This window comes from Lontra canadensis, unplaced genomic scaffold (assembly GCF_010015895.1).
Source record: "Lontra canadensis isolate GAN:19392208 unplaced genomic scaffold, GSC_riverotter_1.0 scaffold28, whole genome shotgun sequence".
Taxonomy (NCBI): Eukaryota; Metazoa; Chordata; class Mammalia; order Carnivora; family Mustelidae; genus Lontra; species Lontra canadensis.
In genome coordinates, this window is record NW_022631022.1 from 1,992,562 (window position 1) to 2,017,931 (window position 25,370).

At 40.5% G+C, this 25,370-nt stretch overlaps 2 protein-coding genes across 2 annotated transcripts in view; one reads left to right on the forward strand and one right to left on the reverse strand.

Moving 5' to 3' along the window:
- IQCH (IQ motif containing H) overlaps positions 1-3,513 on the reverse strand; it is a 186,976-nt gene extending 183,463 nt beyond the window's left edge. Inside the window, exon 1 of the mRNA XM_032864629.1 lies at positions 3,286-3,513. Within this exon, the coding sequence (XP_032720520.1) occupies positions 3,286-3,336 (51 nt within the window). The 5' untranslated portion in view covers positions 3,337-3,513. The remainder of the gene's footprint in view (positions 1-3,285) is intronic.
- A 56-nt stretch (positions 3,514-3,569) lies between these two features.
- Positions 3,570-25,370, forward strand: part of AAGAB (alpha and gamma adaptin binding protein) — a 49,339-nt gene continuing 27,538 nt past the window's right edge. The window contains exons 1-5 of the mRNA XM_032864630.1: positions 3,570-3,678; positions 20,880-21,067; positions 21,221-21,317; positions 21,642-21,731; positions 24,844-24,927. Of these exons, the coding sequence (XP_032720521.1) occupies positions 3,606-3,678; positions 20,880-21,067; positions 21,221-21,317; positions 21,642-21,731; positions 24,844-24,927 (532 nt within the window). The 5' untranslated portion in view covers positions 3,570-3,605. The remainder of the gene's footprint in view (positions 3,679-20,879; positions 21,068-21,220; positions 21,318-21,641; positions 21,732-24,843; positions 24,928-25,370) is intronic.

Genomic DNA, 25,370 nt, shown 5'->3' on the forward strand with positions numbered 1-25,370 from the left:
ACCCCCGGAACTCCTGATTTAATAGGTTTAGAATGAGGTCTGAGAATTTGTGTTTCTCACAAGTTCTCAGCCAGTGCTGAAGATACTGGTCCTGGGGCCACTCTTTGGGAATCACTGGTCTAAAAAGTTGTTTAATGTATCTGATTGAAACACAGGCCTGATATACCCATTTAAGGTGAAGCAGGTAGCGATTTGAAGTGCCTCTGTTTTCTCGCACCTTTGTGTGTATGTGTATATATATATTCTATACATATAAATTTATGATATATTATTATTATATTATTATAATTTATATATATATATATCAAACATATATAAATTGATAGAAACAATTTGATTGCCTAGGCTGATAATTAAGGAAGACCACTTTGTGATAAAAAGAAATTTTTGTAGCTTTGGTAAATTGGGTCAATTTAGAGTCAGAGGTAGATCTAATTCACGCTAGGTATCCTACAGAAGAGAACACTTAGGCCCAGAGAGGTGAAATGATTAGCCTAAACTTATCCACCTGGAAGAAGGTCATTGCCAAGGTCAGTCCTCAGTATTCTGACACCTCACAAAGTGCTTCCCTCTAGAGGTACTGCTTATTGTTAGCCTGTTTGAAGGACACAAATCATCGCTCCAGGTAGAAGTGGAATCCGTGCTGTGCGCCCTAGAGTAGTGCTGTATGTCAGAGATGCTCCGGACTTGGTGAGAAAGTAGGGAAAGGCTTCCTTATTTCCTTGTTATGTATATTCTCCATATTACCGGGGAGAATGTTCTACTGAGTCCAGAGACCAGCCTCAGTAATCAGGGTAACACGCAGGCTTGCTCTCTCTACACTGCCTTCCACTTACTCTGTCCAGAATAACCCTTTTCAGCAGACAGACGTACTGAGCAACATGGATGTGACTGTTCTTAGCTCTCCTGCTCTGTTTTATAATCCGATGACGACAGATACTGACCCTGTAATGTTGTATCCTAGGCTGACCGAATAGCTACCTCTGGATCCTACTCTGAAGTGAAAAGGCTTTTGGCTTTTCAGCCGATCCCCTATTCTACACTATTCCAAACCACAAGGGGAGAAGCCCTGGGAAAAGAATTCTCCTAAGGGAAAGCGTGAAATTAGGTGAGAGAATTCTCCCTGGATTCTGATCTATTTTTTAGAGATGTTCCAGGTCTGGAGAAAATGAGAGAAAACTAACGAATAACCTAATTGTTCTTATAGTCAACACAAAGTGTACCGTGGGGGGAAACTGGCTGTTTCTGGGTAGGAGTCTCTATTAGTGTTCCAATTGTTTGGAGCCTGTAAACACGGGCCCTGCATTTAGAGGGGGTATATGTAGTAAAGAATCAGCTTTTCCCAATGAGAGTTCTGACCTTTGCCGTTGGATACTGGGAGGTGATCTCTAGGGCCCTGGAGAGTCCTGCTTGATAAGTGTCTTTGCTTGGGGGCTTTGGTCACCAGATAATTTAACAATGTGATTTATGCTGGGGGCTTTGAGCCACATGGTATCTGTTCCAACCTCTAGAGGAACTGGAGTCTAAAGGCATTAGTGTGACCTCTGGGAAGGGCTCCAGATGAAAGGTCAGAACTCGGACAGTGTGTGATTAAGTCCCAGTAAAAACTCTGGACATCAAAGTCTTAGGTGAGCTTCCCTAATTGGCAATATTCTGGGTATATTGTTACACATCATGGCTGGGAGGAGATAAAGCCATCCATGACTCTACAGGGAGAGGATGACTGGAAGCTCCATTTGGATCCCTCTTGGATGCTGTGCTATGCATGCCTTTCCTTGGCTGGCTTTAATTTGTATCCGTTCAGTGTTATAACACTGTAATTATAAGCATAGCACTTTCCTGAATTCTGTGTTCTCTAGAAATTAGCCAGTGTGAAGGTGGTCAGGGGCCCCCAAATTTGTAGATAGCAGGCCTGAAGTGAGCTTGACTCTGGGGACTTCTGAACTTAGGCTGGAGTAGAAATGAGGGCAGTTTTGTGGGGAATGTTCCCTCAGACTTTGCAGTTTGCTAAATTCATCTAGGGTGCTAGTGGCAGATGATAACAGAATGCGAGGTAAGAAGATTTGGGTATTATTCATAATGGGGAACTCTATGAAACTGGTGAGTTTAAGGGTTTATATTTTGAAAAAGATGCATTTAAGGCAGTCTCTCCTAGATGAGAGGTAAGAGACCAACATCCTGGCAGGAAAATCCACTGCAGATCCGAGTGAGAGTCCAAATAGAGTGAATTTAGGCAAATTACTTCAAGACCTGACAAATGGAGCTAAATACCAGTTAAAAGTGATGATTTATGCAGAAATGTTTTAAAACTACCATACATAAATATGAAAGAACAAAATTTTTATGGGAAAAATATGAGTATAATTATCACAAACTGAGTTATACTACAGAAGTTAAGACTTTTTTTTTTTTATATTTCCCCCCTTAGGTTAGAAAGAGTCATTTCCAGGAGGGTTTTTTTTTGTGTGTGTGTGTGGCACGTTTATATATTCAAAACTTTATTTAACTTGCTAGGCAATCCAAGTTATCTTTATTATATTTTTCTTTGTGTGTTCCCAAGCCAGGGGCTTTTAATTCATTTATTTTTTTGAGATATAATCAACATATAACATTATATTTCAGGTATACAGCATAATCAATATTTGTATAAACAGCAAAAATGATCACAAGTTTAGTTAACATCCATAATCAGTTATAATTTTTTTATGATGAGTACTTTTAAGATGAATTCTTTAAGCAACTTTCAAATGTAACAGTTCAGTGTTATTAACTACAGTCCCCATGTTGTATATTACATCCCCAAGACTTATTTGCAAGGTACTTTCAGATCCAAAAAATTTAGGTGCCTAAGAAAAGTGGTTTACCTATTTCAACTTCTTTCCAGATTTCTTATCATCTCCCCAAAGTGTCTGACTTGTATTTGCCCCATATCACGGGTTCCAATTTTTCAGAACTAACATTTTAAAACAGTGCCTCAGTGTAAGATGGATTTTCGGAAGTTAAGGTTCTGGGGTGAGGTGTATGGTTTTGGAGTTTTGCCAGAGGCAGAATGGTCGAGCTTCTGGAGCGAAACGTCAGGGTAAGGTACGGGGTGGGGCGTGTTAGGCTCGCAGCGGAGGTCTAGGTGGGCATATTTGGGAGTTCTCCGAGGGGCCGTGCCCTCTGCACGCAGGAGGCAGTCTGGGGACGGTACTCCTAGAGGGTGGGCGCCAGTGGATCGGCGCGGCTGGGCCTCGCGCGGAAGTGTCTTAGCTGGGGCAGGGCGCGGAAGGGCCCGTTTCCCACCTGGATTAGGATGGTTCCGATGGGGTCGTAGTTCTCAGTCTCCTGTGCCATGGCTAGGGCCGGGGAGTACCACCTTTCCGAGGAGGAGCGGTCTCCGAGCGCCGAAGCCGGGTGCCTGGAGCGCCCGTCCCCATGGCAACTCCACGCGCAGCCCAGCCTGTTCTACGCCGGGAGCGGAAGAGGGGGTGAGGGAGGAGTCAGAGCAGCCGGTTCCTTCCGTCGACGCGCCCTTTTTTGCGCGTCTCCCCCGCGCGCCGGCGGCCGTGGTATGGCCCAAGGCGGAAGCGGCTCTCGGACGCCATTGGCTCGCGAGCGCAGCTATGGCTGCGGGCGTCCCCTGTGCGGTTGTCACCAGCTGCTCCTCCACCTTCTCCGGAGACCGGCTGGTCCAGCGTGAGTAGCGGGGCTCCTGGGTCGACGTCCAAGTCACCCCAGTCTCGGCGGGCTCCGGCCTCAGAACCGCGGTCTCCCTGTCGGCCTTTGTCGCCGCGGGCCCGGGGCTTTTCCTTCACTGCGCCGAGGCTCGCGGCTTCTTGGGTGCCGCTTCGACCCGGTGCGGGTGTCCAGGCCCCGCATCTGCCTTCCCCTGGCTCTCACACTCATCGCTTGTCTGCCGGCCCAGCGCGCTGTTGCTTTTCTTCCGGCTTTTTCTGCAAAGTGGGACTCATCCCTGCCCCGCCCAGCCCACGGGTCGTTGCGGGCTCCTTTGAGCTGAACCGAAGGGCGCCCTGGAAATTGTACCGAGTTACTCGGGTGTAAGGTGCAGAAACGGGGATGCTTGTTGCCGTCCCTGCCCCCGAGGTGGAGAGTAGGTTTCCTCTTGGCCCCCCGCTTGATGTATATGATTTAACCTTGTGTCTTCCACTGCAGTTGTTGTCTGCCGTGCTTCCTCCTGAGGCGTAGGCTTTTCGGCAGCGTTAGCTTTTGGGTGTTCCTGGGCCTAGTTTGTTGGCTTCTGGACCTTCGCTGTCAAACTAAAGAACTCTTAAAACTTAGGCGAGGCCAGTGTTATAGACAGCACGGGACTGGGTCCCGGGCTCAGCTCTTTGAGTAAAGGATTCTGTGAAGTTGATTGTAACCCAAGACACCTGTTTTAAGTGCGGGGCTGCGAGTCAGAGCAGTGACTCTCAGCTGCGTGAGAGTGAGCGCACTTAACCTCCACCCTGCGGTTTTCTTATCTGTAAGAAGGTGATGTTCAAAGCATTGTGCTTAACTCAGAGGCTGGCATAGATTTGATAAATGGTAGTCATTGTTTTTAAAGCACATTATCTCTCTAACGCCCAGTGTCCTGGTCCCCTAAAAATGGGGCATATGAGCCCATCTCACAGGATTATTTGAAGGACAGGTGACATTTTGAAAGCATTTCGTAAACTGTAAAGCGTCACGTGGCTATATATATTTTTTTCTGTACCTGTCGAGTGACAGGCAGGACGTCCTCCAACACAGATATTCTGTAAACTTAGTTATCACCTATGACCACTTAAAAAGTTCTTTGCCAGGGTAGAAATCTAATTATAGCACTTAGTACATGAAGTAACTGCTCTCTGCCATTTCCTTACCCCTTAGTAGTGCTCCTTCCCATTTATTCCCTTTCTTTTCTTTTTAAAAGGTTGTTTCATTGTAAAAGCATTTACATTTAGCATAACCAGAAAAGAGAATGTCAGCTATGGTCTGTCTCATCACCCAAACACAAATACTGTTAACATTTCTGTGCATTTCCTTCTAGTCTTTTTTCCCATGCTTATGTTAAAAAATTATAATTACATTTCATACATAATTTTAGCCCATTTTATATATAATTTTATGTTTTATACTTTGTTTTTACATTTTGTATGTTAAAAATTTTAAATATTTTTGTTTTTAAATATATAAATATAAACATAATTAACACATTTATAAAATATATAACAATTTATATAATTATATTTTACATACAATATTTTTGTGTGTGTATATATACATATATTTATTTATTTATTCATTTATTGAGAGAGAGAGAGAGAGGATGCACATGCATAGGGCAGTGGGAGAGAGAGAATCCTAAGCAGGCTCCACAGTCAGCACAGAGCCCTGAGAGTGGAGGGGCTTGATCTCACCACCCTGAGATCATGACCTGAGCTGAAATCAAGAGTCAAACTCTTTTTTTCTTTTTTTCATTTATTTAACAGATCACAAGTAGGCAGAGAGGCAGGCAGAGAGAGACAGGAGGAGGCAGGCTCCCTGCTGAGCAGAGAGCCCGATGCGGGACTCGATCCTAGGACCCTGAGATCACGACCCGAGCTGAAGGCAGAGGCTTTAACCACTGAGCCACCCAGGCGCCCAAGAGTCAAACTCTTAACTGACTGAGCCAGCCAGGTGCCCTGTGTATAATTTTTATCCTGATATTTTTCCTTTAGTATTACATAATTTATGATCAAATATGCTTTCCATCATACTTTGCCTCTAGTGAACGTAAAATTTGCTCAAGATTCTTAAGTTTCTCGGTGTATTTAACTTTATAAAATAATTACATGTATTTAGATATCCATTACTGATATATAAAGGCCTTTCAAAGCCAGTCTCAGAAATTTTGGTAAGTATTCTGATGGCTATGGTACTCCTCTGTGCACTTTAAGGATCAGAATTGGCAGACGTGGTCACTTCATTGAAAGAGCTGATGACCTATAGTTGGCAAATAGTAACACTGTATTTCTTTAAAGTACATTGGCATCCTTAGGGGTAAAATTAATTCTGTAAAATAATCCACTTTTTTTTCTATATGTAAAATCCCTCTTAGTCAACTTTTGTGTTGATTAAAATTAGGTGGCCTTTCCTTTGTGATTCCATTAATGCTGTGTAGGGAAGGAATAAGAGCAGTTCGTAAAGACAGTACTTGTAAGGAGAAGGGAACTCGAACAGAGGGCTTTATCTTCTCTTCCCAGGTTTTTGATAGGGAAAGGGTGGGTAACACTAGACAGCAGTATTCGCTGAGCACCGATTCTGTTTTATTATAATTAAGGATTGCCTCAAATTAATCATGAATTGAGTCTAATTTTGATGTAAGAGATAAAGATGAGCATAATGAATGATGTTTGTCAAGTGTTCCATTGTATTAGGCCACAGTATGATTTTGGATTGAATCTGATCTTTTTGGGGAAGGTTTGGTTTCACTTCTTTCATCAGGAAGAGGAACTTTGGGGTTTCTCCAGTTTCTTTCAACATCTCATCTGTTTTACCGCTTTTATCCAGTGGGAGATATTTCATAATCAAATAAGTTTGTTGTAAATACACGTGAAATAAAAGCGAATAGGCCTCTGCTGTGGATAAAGTGCATGCATGGATTTTCTGAAAAACTTTTTCATTGTGTCACTCAAAGGCCTTATTTTCAGTATTTTGAGTGGGTCCGACATCAGATAAAGGGCATTTCAGACTTACATTGTAGACTTTGAAAGGGAAATGAAGGCTCAGGACACTTGAGGACCTCAGGTATGAGAGCAAGTGTATGTACTCCAGGCCAGACCTCTTTCCACCTCAAATATATGCATATGAAGATTTTTCTTTCATTCTGGGAAAGTATATTCTGATATTAAGCACAGAGCTGGTCTCTGTGCCAGTTACTGCACTAAAATGACAAGGTGCTGTTCCTTAAGAGAGAGCATGTGCGCTACTTGTTCATATATTAAAATGTGAATACCTAAGTTTTAACATTTTACACTACTTTCATAGAAGGAACTTTTATTTTTTATTTAACTCCAGTATAGTTAATATACAGTATTTAGATTGGTTTCAGGTATACAGCATAGTGAATTAATGATTCTATACATTACTCAGCACTCATGAAGGTAAATGTACTCTTGGGACACCTGGATGGCTCAGTCGGTTAAGTGTCTGTCTCTTGATTTTGGCTCAGGTCATGATCACAGGGTCGTGAGATCGAGCCCTGCCTGGGGCTAGCGCGGATTCTGCTTGAGGATTTTCTCTCTCCCTCTGCTCTCCCCCTTCTTGTGCGGAAACATTCTCTCTAAATAAATAAATAATAAATAAAATCTTAAAAAAAAATTAAGTGTACTCTTAATCCCCTTCACCTGTGTGACCCATCTCCTCACATACTTCCCCTCTAGTAACCATCTGTTCTCCATAGTTAAGAGTATTTTTGGGTTTGTCTTTTTTCTTCATCGTTTTGTTTCTTAAATTCCACATGTGAATGAAATCATATGGTATTTTTGTCCTTTTTGACTTATTTCGCTGGGTATTATACCCTCTAGATCCATCCATATTGTCACAAATGACAAGATTTCATTCTTTTTTTAATGGACAAATAATATTCCATTGCATATATATTCACTTCTTTATCCATTCATCTATCAGTGCACACTTGGTCTGCTTCCATAGTTTGGCTGTTGTTAATAATGCTACAATAAACACGGGTGCCTGTATCTTTCTGAACGAGGCTTTTTGTTTTCTTTTGTTAAATATCCAGTAGTGGAATTACTGAATCTTACGGTAACTCTTTTTATTTTTAATAGAGTTTAATTTCAATACCTTTTTCTACTCTTAGAAGGAGCTTTAGATAGGAAAGTCCCTGGAGACTTGCTTGATGTTGTTGAGATGTGTAATGCCAACTCAGCAACTGTAAGGCACTCAGGTTTTACATCTGAACATTTGGAGCAAAATTCTTGCTTTTAGCAAAATGTGGAAATTTGGAGATCTTAAAACCATAGCAAACATTTGTGTGTATATCAGTACTCTTCTCAGACGTGTTCTTATGTCTTTTAATTTGGTTCTTATATCCCTGTGAAGTCATGAAGTCAGATTATCTCCATTTTCTAAATGAAGAAATCGTGGCTTGGAAATACCAGGTGACTTGGCCAAAGTGATCAAGTACTAAGTGTTGGAGCATATGTTCGCTTCAGGATTTGTATGCACGGATACGGGAGTGCAGTGTGTTGGAATTCCTTAGCAATCAGAACTATTTAACTTTAAGATGGTGGCATTGGTGTAAGAAATGACAGAGAAGATTGACCCGTAAAAGAGTAAAGGTTTTAAAGTAGGAGGTTTTAAGTAGAGGGTTTTGCATTTCTATTTAGGAGGTTTGAAATCTTAATTCTGAGTAAAGAATAAATAGCTTGGTCTAGAGGACCTATATTTATTTATTTATTTTTATTTTTAAGATTTTGTTTATTTATTAGACAGAGATCACAAGTAGGCAGAAAAACAAGCAGAGAGAGGAGGGGGGAAGCAGGCTCCTCCCTGAGCGGAGAGCCCGATGTTGGGCTTGATCCTAGGACCCTGAGATCATAACCTGAGCCGAAAGCAGAGGCTTAACCTGCTGAGCCACCCAGGCGCCTCAGGACCTTTATTTAAAAAGAGCATTATGTATGCCTGATAGTTTTGAACAGTATCTGGATTTTTATTTTCTCAGTTGAGTGTACTCATAGTAGAGGCATATTATATCTTAGTCATTCCTATCCAGGATTAACATTAAAAATAGAAAGTTATTCAAGATCATCTCTACCATCCCTTCTAGATATAAAATCCTATGTTACCATGTTATTTTTATGCTAGATTATATAGCGCTTCTTACCTCAGGCATTCTTAATTTTTGTGAATGAATTTTTTTTTGAAAACTGCCCCCCCCTTTTTTGGTAATATAATATCACATTCAGCTTGTTGACATTAGTACAGTCCACCAATCTTACTCAGATTTCCCCAGTTTGGCTTTTACTCATTTGTGTGTGTGTATGTATTCTACACAATTTTGTCACCTGTGGTTTGTGTATCTGCCACCGCAGTCAAGATCCTGAATACCACAGGGATCCCCTTGTATTGCTCTTTTATAACCACACCCACCTCTCTTCCAGGTCCTGTTCCCAGTCTTTATCCCTAGCCCCTGGCAACCACTAATCTGTCCTCCATTTCCAAAATGTCGTCATTTCAAAAATGCTACACAGTTGGAACCATAGAGTAGATTACTTTGGGGGATTGTTTTTTCTGTTTTTTGTTTTTCTGCTCAGCATGATTCCCTGGAGGTTCATGTATATTGTGCGTGTCAATTCATGCCTTTTGACTGCTGAGTAGTATTCCACAGTAAGGATGTACCACAGTTTATTTACCTATTGAAGCACTTCCAGGCTGGTTCCAGTCTTTGGTTCCTAGTCCTGTTTTTGTATAAAGTTTTATTGGCACACAGCCATGTCCATTTATTTACATTTTGTCTGTAGCTGCTTTGCAGAGTTGAATAATTGCACCACAGACCATATAGCCCACAGCCTAAAATATTTCCTAAAATATATCGGGCCCTTTTTTAAAGAAGTTTGACAGCCTGTGTTCTGAGCATGTGTACAAAGCGTGTAGTAATCTGCTTAACTGTTAGAACATTTTAATGCTATTGTTATGATCATTCTAATCATTTTGCAAAGAAATTGCAGCATAGAGAAATTAAGTAATTTGCTCAAGGCCAAATAGCTGAGCCAGGTTTTAAAACCCAGGCAGTCTGGCTCTGGGAACTGCCTTTTAACCAGTCCTGCTCTCAATTAACTCAAGAAAGGGGAACTGAAAACAAGAAAGGCACCAGAGGGCCAGCAGCTGAGCCATGGGGGTTTTCTTTGAAGGCTGAAGGGATAATGGGATTTAGCCTGTGGTCATTTGCTTTCTTAGGAGAATAATACTTGGAACAGAGCTAAAATTTCTCACTAATTTGAATTTAGCAATTCCACATAGGACTTTCTACATTTTTCCGGGGTTTAACTAAGGCTCAGGCCTCAGGTCCTGGTCACCTGCTTCCCACAGCTCCCCTGGCAAATAGAAAATTAGCAGAGCCATTGTTTTCTTCTGCTTCTTTCCCAAGGATTTGCAGTTAAGTAGGGACCTGGTCCTAGAGAAACCTCCCTGGACTAGGGGGGATGTGAAATGGTGGCTTTTAAACAAAATGCATTCTTTCCCTCATTTTAGATGGGAAGACTTAGGCCCAGCTGAGATCTGGGTCTCCCTTTAGGATGATTAGCTATCTTGATTTTCCCAGGATTGAGGATTGATTGATCTTTCTTTCTTTCTTTCTTTCTTTTTTTTTTTTTTTTTTAAGATTTTATTTATATGACAGAGAGAGACATCGAGAGAGGGAACACAAGCAGGGGGAGTGGGAGAGGGAGGAGCAGGCTTCCCGCTGGAACGCAGGACCCTGGGATCATGACCAGAACAGAAGGCAGACGCTTGACTGAGCCACCCAGGCACCCCGAGGATTTCTTTTTAATTGAAGTATAGTTGACATATATTAGTTTCAGTACGACCTTGTGATTTGACAATGATAAACATTATAAAATGCTCACCACAATAGTGTAGTTATCATCTGTCACTGCAAAAAATTATTGCAATATTACTGACTATATTCTCTGTGCTGTACTTTCTTATCCCTGTGACTTATTTTATAACTGGAAGTTTGTGCTTCTTAATCTTCACCTATTTTGCCTATCTCCCCAAACCATCCCTTCTGGTGTCCACCAGTTTGTTCTCATATTTATGAGCCTGTTTCTGTTTTTGTTGTTTTTAGATTCCATGTAGAAGTGAAATTTTACGGTATTTGTCTTTCTCTGACTAATTTCCACTAGCATAATAGCTTCTAGATCCATCCATGTTGCATTTTAAAGTTGCAGAAGACAGTCCACATTTGGAGTAGAGAATTTGACTTTTTTGTTTGGAATTCAGATGCTCTTAACCATGGAAATAGTGCTTTCTGGTCCTTAGTCCTTAAACCTGCAGAACCGGATAGCTCAATTATGTATGATGGGTAAACTAGGCTTTGGGGAATTCCATAGGCAAAGCCAGCCATCACTTATGACATTGTTTCTTTGGGGAACATTCATTCTTCTTCAAGACTGGGCGTTTATTTCTTGCCCTATTATACCCCTATACTCACAAAAGGATCTTAAAGGAATTTACTAAGGAGAACATTCTTATTTTAAAGGTAGGGTCTTGCTTAGTCATTAAGCATCTGCCTTCAGCTCAGGTCATGATCCCAGGGTCCTGGGTTTGAGCCCCGCATTGGGCTCCCTGCTTAGCGGGAAGCCTGCTTCTCCTACTCCCCCTCCTTGTGGTCCCTCTCTCCCTGTGTCTCTCTCTCTGTCAAAATAAATAAAATCTTAAAAAAAAAAAAATGGGGTCTTTTCATACATCCAACTTAGCTGACCGACATTGTCCAGCAGGGAAGAGGATAAAAGCTTGGGTTTTTAAAAATTTACATTTTCTTTAGCTGCTTTAGTATTCTGAGGGGACTCTTTTACTCTGGTAATAAGATATAATTTTTGCTTAAGCTAAGTTGTTTATTTTGTTGTGGTAGGATAGCTCTGCCTTTGATTTGATTGTATATTTCTAAGGCTTTATTTTCTTCAAAGAAAGAATGATTGGGCTAACAAGATCTTCCATGAACGGTTTAAGGTTGTCATCAGACGGTGAGTGATACCATAAGTGGTCTGACTAAAGCAGTGATTTCAACTGGTATGGGGTAGAGGATTGTTTTTAGCTATTATACTTAATATATTTTAAAATTTTCAATTAACAGTAAAAGAGGCCTTAAGATTTTTATTTTGATTAAAAGAGAGATGTTAAGTCATCAGCCTAAGGAGGAAAAATATTAAATACAAGTTCATATTCTCTCCAGACCCAAAAGAACTTACAAAATGTGCCTATGTTATCCTTCTAGTGTGAGCATGGCATGCGTGTGGAGGTGTGTATTTATGTGTGTGTGAGAGAGAGAGAAATTCAAGCTCAAACAAGTTGTGATTTTACAAGGTTGTTCAGCCCATAAACACTGGGGAGCCAAGATTCAGTTCTAGTTCTTTTATATACATGAGACGTAAGTATCTTGGCAGCTAAAACTGTGTGTATCCAAGGTGGAGGTAGGGATAGGAAAAATTACAATAAAAGATTTTACTACTAACATGAGAACTTTTATGCTTACATTAAGTGTACGCTTTTTCCTTTGTGGTAGTTAGAACCTTAGTAGAGTAGAACCTTTCATAGGTTAAATAATACACCTTTATGGGTGTCCTAGTTTGGTTCCTTGTGGAGTAGAGAGTTTGACTTTTTGTGTGAGCTTACTGTAGATGAGGTAATGGTCATAAGGTGTTTGCCTTTCCAATAAATGGCATTCCAATAAAGAGGGAGAGGAGTCCGAGGAGACACATGAGCGGAACTGAATTATGCATTATCCCCTGTTGCACGGAGCCATTTATGGTACAGAGAGTGTTGTACCGTCCTGGACGAGTCTAAATGTATCCAGACCCAGACCTTTGCTTCTGGGCCATTCAGCTGCTTGTTTTTGTGCAGCAAAAAGTAAAAACATCTAGGAAGTGTGCAGTGGTCGTTTGGTTTAAACAGCTTGTCCCCTGTGATTCCTCAACAAGTAGTGGTGCTTCCTAAATAATGAAATCTGATACAGGACCATTTTTTAAAAGGTTAAGGTATGAAAATTGTTTTGAATATGTCTGGCAGAAATGATAATCTGGACATGACATTGTATTTGTGTTGGAGCCTGTGCACATAGATAACCAACCGCAAACACATCTCTAATAATTACTCATGCAGAAAGCAAGACTGACAGAGCTTAAGACAAAGAGGACAGTTGTGAAACTCAGCCTGTGTCATGTTGTGGGTTCAGTAACAAATCACCTATTTAGGGTTTAATTTTCCACACTGACCTGAAAACGGTTCTGCGTGAAGATGGGGAAAAGTATTATCGTCCTTCGATCAAAATCCAAATCTGTATGCTCAGAGCAGGAAAATGTGTAATTATTTGGTAATAAACAGCTGAACTAAGAAAATTACCATTCTGTCTGAATTCCTTTCAGGTTGTTCAGGGGTTTTATGGGGGTGTGGGGGAAAGACTTCGTGAATTGAGCACTGAGTTCTACCCTTTTCCTGGCTATTTTGACTTTAAGCAAGTTAACTTTCTTCCCACAAATAAGTTATAGTGTTTTTACCTTTGCTGTCATTGTTCTAAGTCTCTAAAACATCATGTGCCTTAGTTACCTACCTCCTCAGTAAAAAAAGGACATTATCTTTGAGCTTCCATGATTTTTTTTCTTACAGCTTTTTTGGGATATCATTTAAATATCCTAAAACCCACATAGTTTTGGTGCAGAACATTTCTGTGATTCTGGAAGGAAGTCCCCTGCCTATTTGCAGTCATTCCCCACTCCCACCCCCCAGTTCTACGCAACCACAAATGTACTTTATAGATTTGTCTTTTGTGGGCATTTTATTTAAAAGGAATCCTGTAATATGTAGTCTCTCGACTTTGCCTTCTCTTAACATTTTTGAGATTCATCCGATTACAACATATACTTCATATTCCATTGTATGGACATACCACACTTTATGCCTTCATCAGCTGATAGACATTAAGTTGTTTCCACTTTTTGGCTCTTAGGAGTAATGCAGTTATGGAGATCGAAAGAAACTGCTATGCTATTTTAAGAAACCGCCAAACTATTTCCCAGAGTGGCTGAACCATTTCACGTTCTCATCAGCAATGTATGGGGGTTCCAGTTTCTCCTCCTTTTCGACAGCACTTGTTACTGTATTTTTCCATTACTGTCAGTCTAGTGGGTATGAAGCAGTATGTCACTATAGGTTTTTTTTTTGTCATCTCATTAATGAGTTGTAAGAGTACTTTATATATTCTGGATACAGGTTACATAAATAATTCACATATATTTTCTCTTGTCTTATGACTTGTTTTTTGGTTTTCTTGATGGTTATCTTTTGAAATGCAAACATTTTGAATTTTGATGAAGTCCAGCATGTCATTGTGTTCTTTTTCCGTGTGTTGCCCAATCATTTTACCCTTCTTGAAGGAGCTTTGAGGTCCTGGACATGGGATGTGTTAGCTTTATGGTATTCTTCCCTGCATCAGGCTTATTTTGAATAAAGGGGCTACAGAGTAGATGTTCCTCATTAAACTTACTCTGTTTTGGAAAATTCATCACAGACACATTTACCTTCTTTCAGAGTAAGTTAGCATCTGCCGCAGATCCCGTTGTCATCCTGAGCAGACATTGACGTTTTTTTGGGTGAGGTTTGAAAAATTAACGTTTGAATGTGAAAAGTATTTTCATTTCATAATGGTCCTATTTAGGCTTATGTCTTCTTTTTTCCAGAAAGCCACCATTCACAAATTATTTTGAAAATGTCTAAGGTTAATTGCCAAATACATTTTATGGTTACAATAACTAAGACACTTGAGGCAGATTTTACCAGAGGTAGATTTTAGAAGGTTGTAATGCCTGGCTAGTTTCAGTTCTGTGAGAAAGAATAAAACCAACTTTGCATTCCAGAACCTGCATTGTGTTTCATAAATACAGCTAAGTCAGTTCCTCAGGTTCCACAAGATCAGGGTTGCTGAGCCTTAGCACTGTTGACATTTCCCGCCAGGTAATCCTGTGTCATGTAGGTGCTGTCCTGGGCATCAGAGGACCCTTAGCAACATTCTTAGCCTCTGCCCACTAGATGCCAGTAGCATCTCCCAACTTGTGACAACCAAAAATATCTCCCGATGCTGACCTGTTCCCTGCAGGGGCACGACCACCCCTCCTCCCCATAAAGAACCACAGCTTTAGATGTATATCTAGAATTGTGATTTTGAATAAATAATAGTAACAGAATTCAAAGAAGTCCCTCTTCCGTTTCCATAGGTGGGGATTGCCCCCAGGGTTGATAAAATGGTCTTTGCGCGCAGCTGGTAAAACGTAGGGGCTGGTGATTCCTCCCTGGCCCGCGCAAAGCACTTCTCCATGCTCTTTCTCCCTTTCCTGCCAGCTTCTTGCTGTTCTTTTGTGCAGGTTCGTCTCACTGCACTGTGAGATCTTCTGAGGGTCAGCGCAGACCATGTAGTATTCGCCCTGCCCCCTGCCTTCCCCACCCCCAGTTATTTTAAGATGCAGCTGTGGTGACGGATTCCAGATGGTTCCTGGGAGCAAGCAAACTTCAGGAAAAGGAGGAGGGCTGAGTGAGATTTCCTCTGCTCCGACTTAAGAATCCTCCCACTGTGATACAAAGAGCCCCAAAGTGTCAGGCGATGTGGATTTCAAGGGCGACCAGAGAGGAGGGGTGTGAGAGGAAAGGGTAATTAAGTGTTGTAAGCAAAGCAGAGTTGCTGTCCCCTGATCTGCGCCTGGAACTCGGGGAATAATCTCTTCGAAGCGGCTACTAAGTACTGGACAGCAGCACCCACCTTTGGGCTGTTCTCATGAAATGGTGGCTATAACATTGTAACAAGTTGCAACAATGCAGATGCTTAACCCACTGAGCCACCCAGGCGCCCCTCTTTATGATTTCTGAAGGTCTCTCTTTCCTTTCCTTGCTTGCTAATGAAAACTCTGGCTTTCATATTTTTTTCCTAAATCACATTTTACTCAATTCTTCTCTTTCATAATGGCTACTTTCCCCTTCAGCTGACGTCAGACTCTACTGCCTCCTATAATTTTCCTAATTGCTTTCTCTTCTGTTTTAGTCTGTGCCTTAACAATGGGAAAGAAACATTTGAGAAGGTGTGTTTTGGGAAGGGAGGGGCCTGAGTAGCTTAAGGAGATGGCGATTTCCTAATTCCACTTTCTCTTACCAGCTCCTCTCAGTGCATCTCTGACCTAGCCTCCTGCCCATAGGCAAAAACTTGACCTGGGGAGGAGGAAAGGAGCCTTCCTGAGGGCCACTCTGTGTCCAGTGCCTGCCTGTGCCTTCTCATGCACTGTTTCGTTTAAGTTGCAAGAAGCCATTTGAGGGTGTGTGTGTGTGTGTGTCCACTTTTACCACTGAGGAAATGAGACACACAGAGGTTAGTCTGTCCTTCTCACAGAGGGCCAGCGTTCAGATGCAGGTCTGTCTGATCCCAGGTCTGAGCTGTCTCTGATGGCCTTCTCTGTTGCGGTTAGTACCACCAGCACAGAGTCGGGGGAGATGAACCTTTGGTCCCCAGAAGAGTGGATCCTGTGAAGGACACTTGTGCGTGGGGTGGGAGGTCATGATATCTCGCTGTAAGGTCAGTTTCAGTTCCCTGAGGAAGGATAAAACCAGGTGAGTACTGGTCTCCAGAAGGATCATCTTGATTCGGAGTGGCAGCTACCATTTCCCTCTGGGCATAGAAAATATGATTTAACCACTAGGCAACTTCTCTTCACAAAGAATGACTTGATTAGTTAGGGGAACATTAATTCAGCTGGAATCAAAAGTGTCCTTAATTCTACGACCGAGGAAGATAGGAATAAGCCAAAGTAGTATCAGTGCACTTAGTTTAGAATAGATTTGTTTTGGGGTACCTGGGCCGCCTCCGTTGGTGAAGCGGTCATCTCTCGATCTTTGTTGTGAGATCAGATCTTGATCAGAGTTGTGAGTTCAAGCCCCAGCTTGGGTCCGTGGAGCCTACACATGCACAGCACAATAGAAGGGACTTTTTTTTTTTTTTTGCCTTTTTTGCGCTAGAGTGGATAGGTGAGGGGGTAAGGTAAGGGTAGTGTGTGTGTATGTGTGTGTGTGTGTGTGTGTGTGTGTGAGAGAGAGAGAGAAAATGGATATTTTCGGGGTTCTGGGAATTCACCTTGGAACTTAGGTTTGCTTTCCTAATTAATGATACAGAGAATATCACCTCTTACTGACTCTGAACTAAAGAAAGCTAGCTGCCTCCTCCTCTGTGATTGCTTGCCGGTTTTACCCTCTTTGAGGGTAGCCGCATAATGACAGGAAGCACGGAGGGGGCCTGAGGACAGAGGAGTGGCTGGGTTGCTGAGCTGACATGCTTCCCTGGCGTGCAGCTCTCTTCAGCTCTCTTGAATCGTTCTTGTCACTCACTTGCCATGTGGGACTATCAGGGAAATAAGCTCATGGAAGAATTGAGAAGTAAATAGGAATTGCTGGATTATTGCCGGCTAACAGTTTCTCACAGGGAAAAAGATTTATACTTGCACTTAGAACTCGGGAAAGGTTTATACTTGCTACTGGAACTGGGTTGACATTTAACTTCTCATCTGAAAACACTACAGATTAACTATTTTAAGCTGTGAGACCAAGTCTGTGGTAACAGGCTGGCAATTAATCATCTAGTATTTGTCTCTTCAAAAATGATGTATTACAGCCCCACCAGGTGGCTGCCAACAGTGTAAATGAGACAGGCCAACACCCGCAAGGAGGAGAGAGAAGCTGCTCTTGATTTTATTTGTGCATCATTTTGACTGCATCAAAAGTCAGCTTAGGGAAGGGCAAAGAAGGGGGAAAGAACACTGTAGGGCTTTCTAGGAAGTCTGGCAGAAAACCCCCACACAATCACTGTGACTCAATTTCGGACACAGAAAACCCCAAACCCAGGCAGAGTTTTTGAATGAGTTACTTGTGTTTTGGGCTCGTATATTCTGGTGCCCTAGTTCTGGCTGTTATTTTTAGTTTTTCTAAAAGAGCAGGGGATACTGTAGGACCATAGGTTAGTTTTGGCTTGTGACCACTGGATGCTTGAACGTGACCTAGCTCAGATTCTAAACATCACATGCTGTAGTGTAGTAGGAAGAAATAAAACTGGTGACCTGAATTTCATTTTACGTCCTTCTCCTTTAGGCAAGTGGCTTCTTTTTTTTTTTTTTTTTTTTTTTTTTTTTTTTGGCCCTCAGTTTTCCCATCTGTGAAATGAGTAAATGATACTGGCTGATCTCCAGAAACTCTTAGTCATGTGCATGAGCATTTGAGCAATTTTTGTTTTAATCTGGAAAAGAATAAACGTGTTAGACGCTTGAAACCAAATAAAAAAGATGAGCGAGAAAAGCTATATTTAATGTAGACATTTACATTTTTTAAATTAAACTCTACATTATGATATTGATGACAAGAAGAATGAGACCGTTCACTCTTCTCTAGTTGTGAGATGGCACAGATGTGATAATAAAGTCCATATGCAGCCTCGCTGAAAGTATCTGATTAGACATAAAATGTTAAAAATAAAAGAATCTGATAAGTAAATTGAGCTATCAAGTTATTCTAAGCAGCACAAGGAGTATGAAAACACACACACACACACACACACACACACACACACACAGAGCTATGAAAACACCGAAAGGTGAAGTTTGTTTTCCCAATTTACAGTTCTGTTCTCATCTAGGTTTAGAAAAAAGAGAAATTGTTTCTTTCTGTGTGTTCAGTAAATATCTTCCTCATTTGAAAATCAGACAGTATAAAATTGAAATTTTAAGAGCTCTGAATAACACACTTCGGTTTGTTGTCTTGTAGTTTATGCACTGATTAATAAGATGAACCACCCTTAATGGACCCAGATATCCTAAATTGCAGCTAGTAAGTAGGTGACCGCTTCATTGACTTTATTTTTTCATGTTAGTTGAAGACAGTGATTTCAAAAAAGCATAACTGAAATTTTCTTCCAATTTTTGACGATACTACAGGTTAGGAAATATCATGAACCGGTTGTGATGATGGTAGGAATCCTCGTCCCACACTCCTTGTACCTTGCCCCTTAACAAATTTTACCCTTTGTGTTTGCCCACTTAAAAAAAAAAAAAAGTTAATTCGTTGTTTTAAAAAATTACCCAGGAATGAAGAAAACTGATTCCATATGGTGGCTCCTCCTACCCTTAAAAAAAAATCAGCTTATACATTTTTTGCTACTTCCCTTGGTTTAGTTTGCCTTCTTCCATATGTGCTTTTATCGGCATATTGCTATGCCACCTGCTTGAAGTTTGGAAGATTAGCTTTGAATGCAGCATAGACTTTGATCTAGGAGGGTTTTTTTTTTTTTTTCCTGTGAGACATTTACATGAAAACAATCTTTGATTGTCATACTTTATCTGTTCCTCCTGCTTATTTCCCATCTGAACTGGTCATAAGGCTCCGTGAAGGACATTGCAGCTGGTTGCTATTGATTGATAATTAGTAAAAGATTACTCCAGGTAGAAATTAAGCAGCAACAACTGCTGATTTCTTAAAGAAACAAGATAAATTCAGATTTTCAAATATTGGCACAGACCTTATGATAATTTTAAAAAGTAACAATTCTGGTTGTGGTGAAAAATTTTAGAAAGTTAGTTTCACAATGTACCATATGTCAAATGCAGTCTTACATCTATTTTAAATTTAGTTTCCTATTTTAATTAAAAAAAGGGGTTTTGTTTTCAGACTTGTTCCTCCTAGTAACCACATGACGAAAGTTTACCAATGAAAAGCATGCATATGTCACATACACATTTTATATGTTATTATACATTATTCCCAGCAGTCTTTTGGACTAAACAATTTTCCTCTTTTTGTTGAGCAAAAACTATGGCAGTGGTCCACATATGTAATCTTAGCTCTGGAATTGAAAGTTTAGCTCCTAGTTTTCTGTGCCCTGCTAATTGTGAGTTTGAGGAACATTTCCTATGTTCATCTTCATTTGCATCGAAAAAGAGTGTGTGGCCATTTTGCCATATATTCTTATAATAACCCAGTTTCATTGGCGTGTTATTTTACTTCTCTAAGCTTACTTTCCACCTCTGTATAAGACAGAGGCTGTGGGTATGGATGTGAGAGATGGGAGTTTAGGATAGAACAATTTCTAATGTTTTCCTCTTGTGAATATTTTATGGCATTATGGAAGCAGACTGCTTTGGTGGCTCCGGGACCTCATCTCTATTTGTTCTTCATTGACTTAGCTTTTACTACAAGAATTTCGTTAATTCTAGCCATGTTGCACAGGGGTTTCTGAAAGATTTAGGTATATTCTAAATAATTAAATGTGCTTGGCTATTATGTATTTAAATTATGCCAAAAATATCTTTATCAAACAAAAATTGGAGTTGGCTTTCAAAGAATCTGAACAAGGCTGACTATAAATGGAATTGGGGTCATTTATCAATATCCTTTCTTTTATATCATTAGTTGAATTAATGTGTAAGCATTTGGCCCAAGGAAGATGTTTAGCTTTTATTTTATTAATGGCTTAGCCTCACTGCTACATTCCTTGTAGCTTGCAATAAGCACAGATAGTTATAGATTGTTGAAGATTCTTGTAACCTTCCATCTCACATGAAGTCCGTAAGCAATAAAATAAATGTAAGCTGTTATTCTTCCTCTTCTACTTGCTCTTTTCTGGGTGTATGGTTACATGACTATTTTGTCTTCTGTCTAACCTAGTCACAATAGTTTTTGTGCTCTTAGAAAATAAAAGCCAACGAGTTAAATTATGTCATCGTTACTTTTATAATCAAATGCTAGAGAAGAAAATGCCCTGATAAATGGGAGGGCTTTTGAAATCTGTACACAAAGAGGAGTAGGCAAAGGTACCATATTAATCTGGTACCTTTTTTTTGGTTTTTGTTTTTCAAGATTTACCCATTCATTTGAGAGAGTGAGGGAGAGTGAGCAAGTGGGGGCAGAGGGAAAGAAACTTCAGGCAGACTCCTTGCTGAGTGTGGAGGCTGACGTGAGATTTGACCCCACGACCCATGAGATCATGACCTGAGCTGAAACCGAGAGTCAGATGCCCAACCGGCTGAGCCACCCAGGCGCCCCAGTCTGGTATCTTTTTGAGAGACTTGATCAGTGTGTATCGGTGTTGCACTTCCCATGGTAACATTGTGTCCTTTGTTTAGATATCCTCGGAACAGAAGATCTTGTTGTGGAAGCAGCTGCCGATGCTGTGAGGTTTTATCCCTGGACCATTGATAATAAATACTACTCAGCAGATATCAATCTGTGCGTGGTGCCGAACAAATTTCTCATCACTACAGAGATCGCGGAGTCTGTCCAAGCATTTGTGGTGTACTTTGACAGCACACAAGTAAGATTTGGTTTGCCAGGGACCTTGAGTGAGAAATTATTTGGTGCTTTCTTTATCCCGCCCCTCCCCAGCCCCCCCCCCCCCCCCCCCCCTTTCCCTGAGTTCTTACTGTCTCTTCTTCTGGTTGTTTGTGTTTGTTTTTCCTCCCTCTAGAAGTCTGGTCTTGATAGTGTGTCCTCATGGCTTCCACTGGCAGAAGCATGGTTACCTGAAGTCATGATCCTGGTTTGTGACAGAGTGTGTGAAAATGGTAAGGCATGCCAATGGGACCATGGTTGGTTCATATAATTGCTGTCCCTTGGTAAACAGAATATACTTTTGTTTTCTTAACTTAGAACAGTACATCTCCTGTATTATATTACTTTACAAAGTATTTTTAGCTATTTCTCTTTGAAATCTTGCAATATTTATATTTTTTTTTTTTTAAGAATGGACAGTTCGGGTTTGAGAAATCATTTTCTTTATTTTGGATGCCTTTAGGATAACACTGAGGGTAACACTGAGATTAATGGAAGCATTGCAGTGATATGCTGTTTTAAAAAATTTTACTTATGAAGATTCTTCTGCACATTAGGTGTAAACCGACAAAAAGCTCAAGAATGGTGTATCAAGCATGGCTTTGAATTGGTAGAACTTAGTCCAGAAGAGTTGCCTGAGGAGGATGGTAAGTATTTATGTGTCAGGAGAAACATGGCTTTGGAGATGTGAGGGAGTATTTTAATGCAGGGAAGAAGAGTCAAAGTGAAATTCAAAAAACATTTTTTCCTCAGCTGCTTAAAGAGATTTGTGCACAACCCACTGGTGTGGTCTTACTATTAACCAAATAATCCATATTTTTTGCTTTACCACACATGTTAGGATTTTTCAAATACTGTGTTTCTTATAGATAAATGTAGAGGATTTCTACCTTAAATCTTAGTCATTTCCTGAGTCTCTTATCCTTTGTCCTCTGCCAAAAAAAAGAGGATTTGACCCATGCACTAAATAGTTAAAATTTATGTTCCTTATTTTGAATTTCTCACATCTTGAGGCCGAATTCCCAGGAACCGTAGGGGGCATGTCGGCCCTGTTTTTATGTCCTTTAGACATGTGAGACTAAAAACAGACTCAGAATGCCCCCAGCGCCAACCCCAGGGTAGCTCTCCACTTAACTGCCTTCTGTGATACTTTGGACCTTCCGTTTCTTCCCCCTTTCTCTTCCCTTCCTTTACTACTCTTCTCACCTTCTCTCCTTCAGCATTACCTGTGGCGGGACCTGCCAAGAGAAGACAGGTTTGGGCCACCAAAACCTTATAGTCCAGTACAGGAGATAAACACATACATGAACGATTGAATTGCCCAATGGAATGTCATAAGTATTTAAAAATATATGGGTCCTGTGGTATTTCAGAGATGCGAGAGATTATTTCTGTTTAGAAATTCCAAGACTGTCGTGGCATCATGAACTTTCACATGCCACTTGCTCCATGGGGAAGAAATGAGAAAGGCACAGGGCTCATAGTGAGAGGACCAGTAGGGACGTGGCGTTAAGATGCCAGTTGTTGCAAAAGACATTCTAAGAGACAGCCAATATAAATTAAAGTACATAGACAGGATATAAGTAATCATTCTACGAAACCTATTTTAAAGGGAATTAAGAAATCTCTTTTTATATTCTGCCTTATTTAGAATTTTTCCAGAATTTTACCTTTGGGAATAAAGCCCTTCCAGAGAAGAATAGGATAAAAAGGTTGATTTTTCTCCCTCTACATTTTTAATAATAATTGAAAATTAACAAGTACAATTTCTCTTCCCATGTCTTACAGGTCCCCTAAACTTGGGCCTTGTTTTGTGTATGTGAGCATGTACATAATTGCTTATTTCTGACACTAGAATTTTCTCTTCATCCCGTTGTCCTTCAGAGTCCACATTTGAGTCGTTTATTTAAATCTGTTTTTAGGGGCGTCTGGGTGGCTCAGTGGGTTAAGCCTCTGCCTTTGGCTCAGGTCATGATCCCAGGGTCCTGGGATCGAGCCCCTCATCGGGCTCTCTGCTCGGCAGGGAGCCTGCTTCCTCTCTCTCTCTCTGCCTGCCTCTCTGCCTACTTGTGAGCTCTGTCAAATAAAAATTTAAAAAAAAATCTTTAAATCTGTTTTTATTTTATAATTTCTTCTCCCTTATACCACCATACATCTCCTTGCTCCTTGTCTGAACAATGTTCTTGCATTAATATCGCTTAATATTGAAGTAGATTTTGACAGATCTTTAGATGAAGTAATGAAATCCTCCCTAGAATTTTTAAAAATAAACCACAAGCTTTGTATGTGTGTATCCTAACACCAGTATGAGACTTCCTGCTTGTCTGGATTCGATTTCGTCTTACTGGTTCTAGCTCTTTAGTTCAGACTGTATTTTTGGTTTCTGTCATCTGAAGTGTTAGTTATCCTTTTAAGAACTGAATCATTCATAGTTCAGGTAAACATGCCTTTTATTTCTTTATTTAAACATCGAGGAGAGAAAGTTCACTTTGTATTTTCAGTTTAATCCTTGCCATTGTTTCTGTTAGGATGGTACGTTGCTGTTCTTCAGATGACTCATCCGGCCCTCAGTCTTTATGGAGCGCCTGCTATCCTTCAGGCACTGTGTTGGGTGGTGAGCCCCGCTTAGAGGGGGGTTTATAGGGGTGAATCGTCACTTCCAGTGCCTCTTTCTTCTGGGAGAGGTGTGTGCAGAGTGGCATCAGCCCCACTTTTCTTCGAGAATAGCGTACATGATTTGCCCTTGATCAAATAGCTAACAAATTATGGAGCCTGAGTTCTCCCTCTCCCTCTGCTGCTCCCCCTGCTTATTCACGCTCTCTCTCTGTCAGATAAATTAAAAAAAAAAAAAAAGAAAGAAAAAGCCTGAGTTCCAGATCAGATTTTCTGACTTCTAATTCCATGCCTGGCCAGGCCACTAGACACGGGTTCTATGTGGATTATGCTCCATAGGCTCTTAGGAGACTTTCTCCTTCAGGCACATGGAAACTACTTCTGCCATTTACCGTATCCAGTCTTATAACACTCATTTCCATCGTAACATATCTGCAAGCTGAGAATATCACCTTGTTAGTATGCTAACTGGGATTACTGCCCTGTTATTTTGAGTAGTATCAGCTAAATTCCAGAAGCAAAATAGTACCAATACTAACCCAGCTAAACTAAGTTGTTGGTTTTTATTTTTAATGATCCTTGCCTGTCTCCTACATTTATGGTTATAGTCATTTTACTTCTCTTAAACTCTCTTTCTCCAATCAGGAAATTGTTCTCTGAATATCTACTATAAATAATAATTGTTACTCTGTGATTCCCAGGAGAAGGTAGGGGCATTTACAGCATTTTGTGGCATACCAAGAGGACCATCCCTGCCTTCAGGAAACTCATTCTCCCTAAATAGCCAAAATTGGTGTTTCCAAAGCTTTGCCAGGATTGTATAATTAACAGGAACTCACATTTTCAGGAAAATATGAGTAGATTCCATTGGTGAGGTGATACAGATGACTTTATCATAGAAACCTTTTATAAAGTGCATTTATATCATTGTTTTAGTTTCTAGGATATTCTTATCAAGAGCTCTAAGCTCTGTATTGTTTTCTTTACTAGGTAAGTTACAATGTTAAGTACCAACTAAACAAGATAACTAAGCCATAGTTATTTAAAAGTATGGTTTGGGTGATACACACACACATATTTAAACACACACACGTGTGTGTGTGTTTAAATATGTGTATAAATATATCTGTTTCTCCTCCTGATTAGATGACTTTCCAGAATCTACAGGAGTAAAGCGAATCATTCAAGCCTTAAATGCGAACGTGTGGTCCAATGTGGTGATGAAGAATGGTAAGTAACTTAGGACTAAAAACCTGAGGGTTTTTTTTCTCCTTTTCCTTGTAGGTTTTAAATTATTTGTGTATATGTGGAACCATTTGGCTCATATAAAATCTATAGATTTGTTCAATTTTAAGTTCCCAGCTGAAGAAAGAGCCAAAAGGGGCACCTGCGTGGCTCAGTGGGTTAAAGCCTCTGCCTTCAGCTCAGGTCATGATCCCAGGTCTTGGGATCAAGCCCCGCATCAGGCTCTCTGGTCGGTGGGGAGCCTGCTTTCCCCTCTCTCTCTGCCTGCATCTCTGCCTACTTGTGATTTTTGTCTGTCAAATAAATAAAATCTTTTTAAAAAAGCCAAAAGTAACATTTCTAAGAATTTATAATGTATAATAGTTAATTTGATAAGAATTTAGGAACTTAGAGCTTGCTTATAATAAGCCTAGCATTGTCATGGGGGA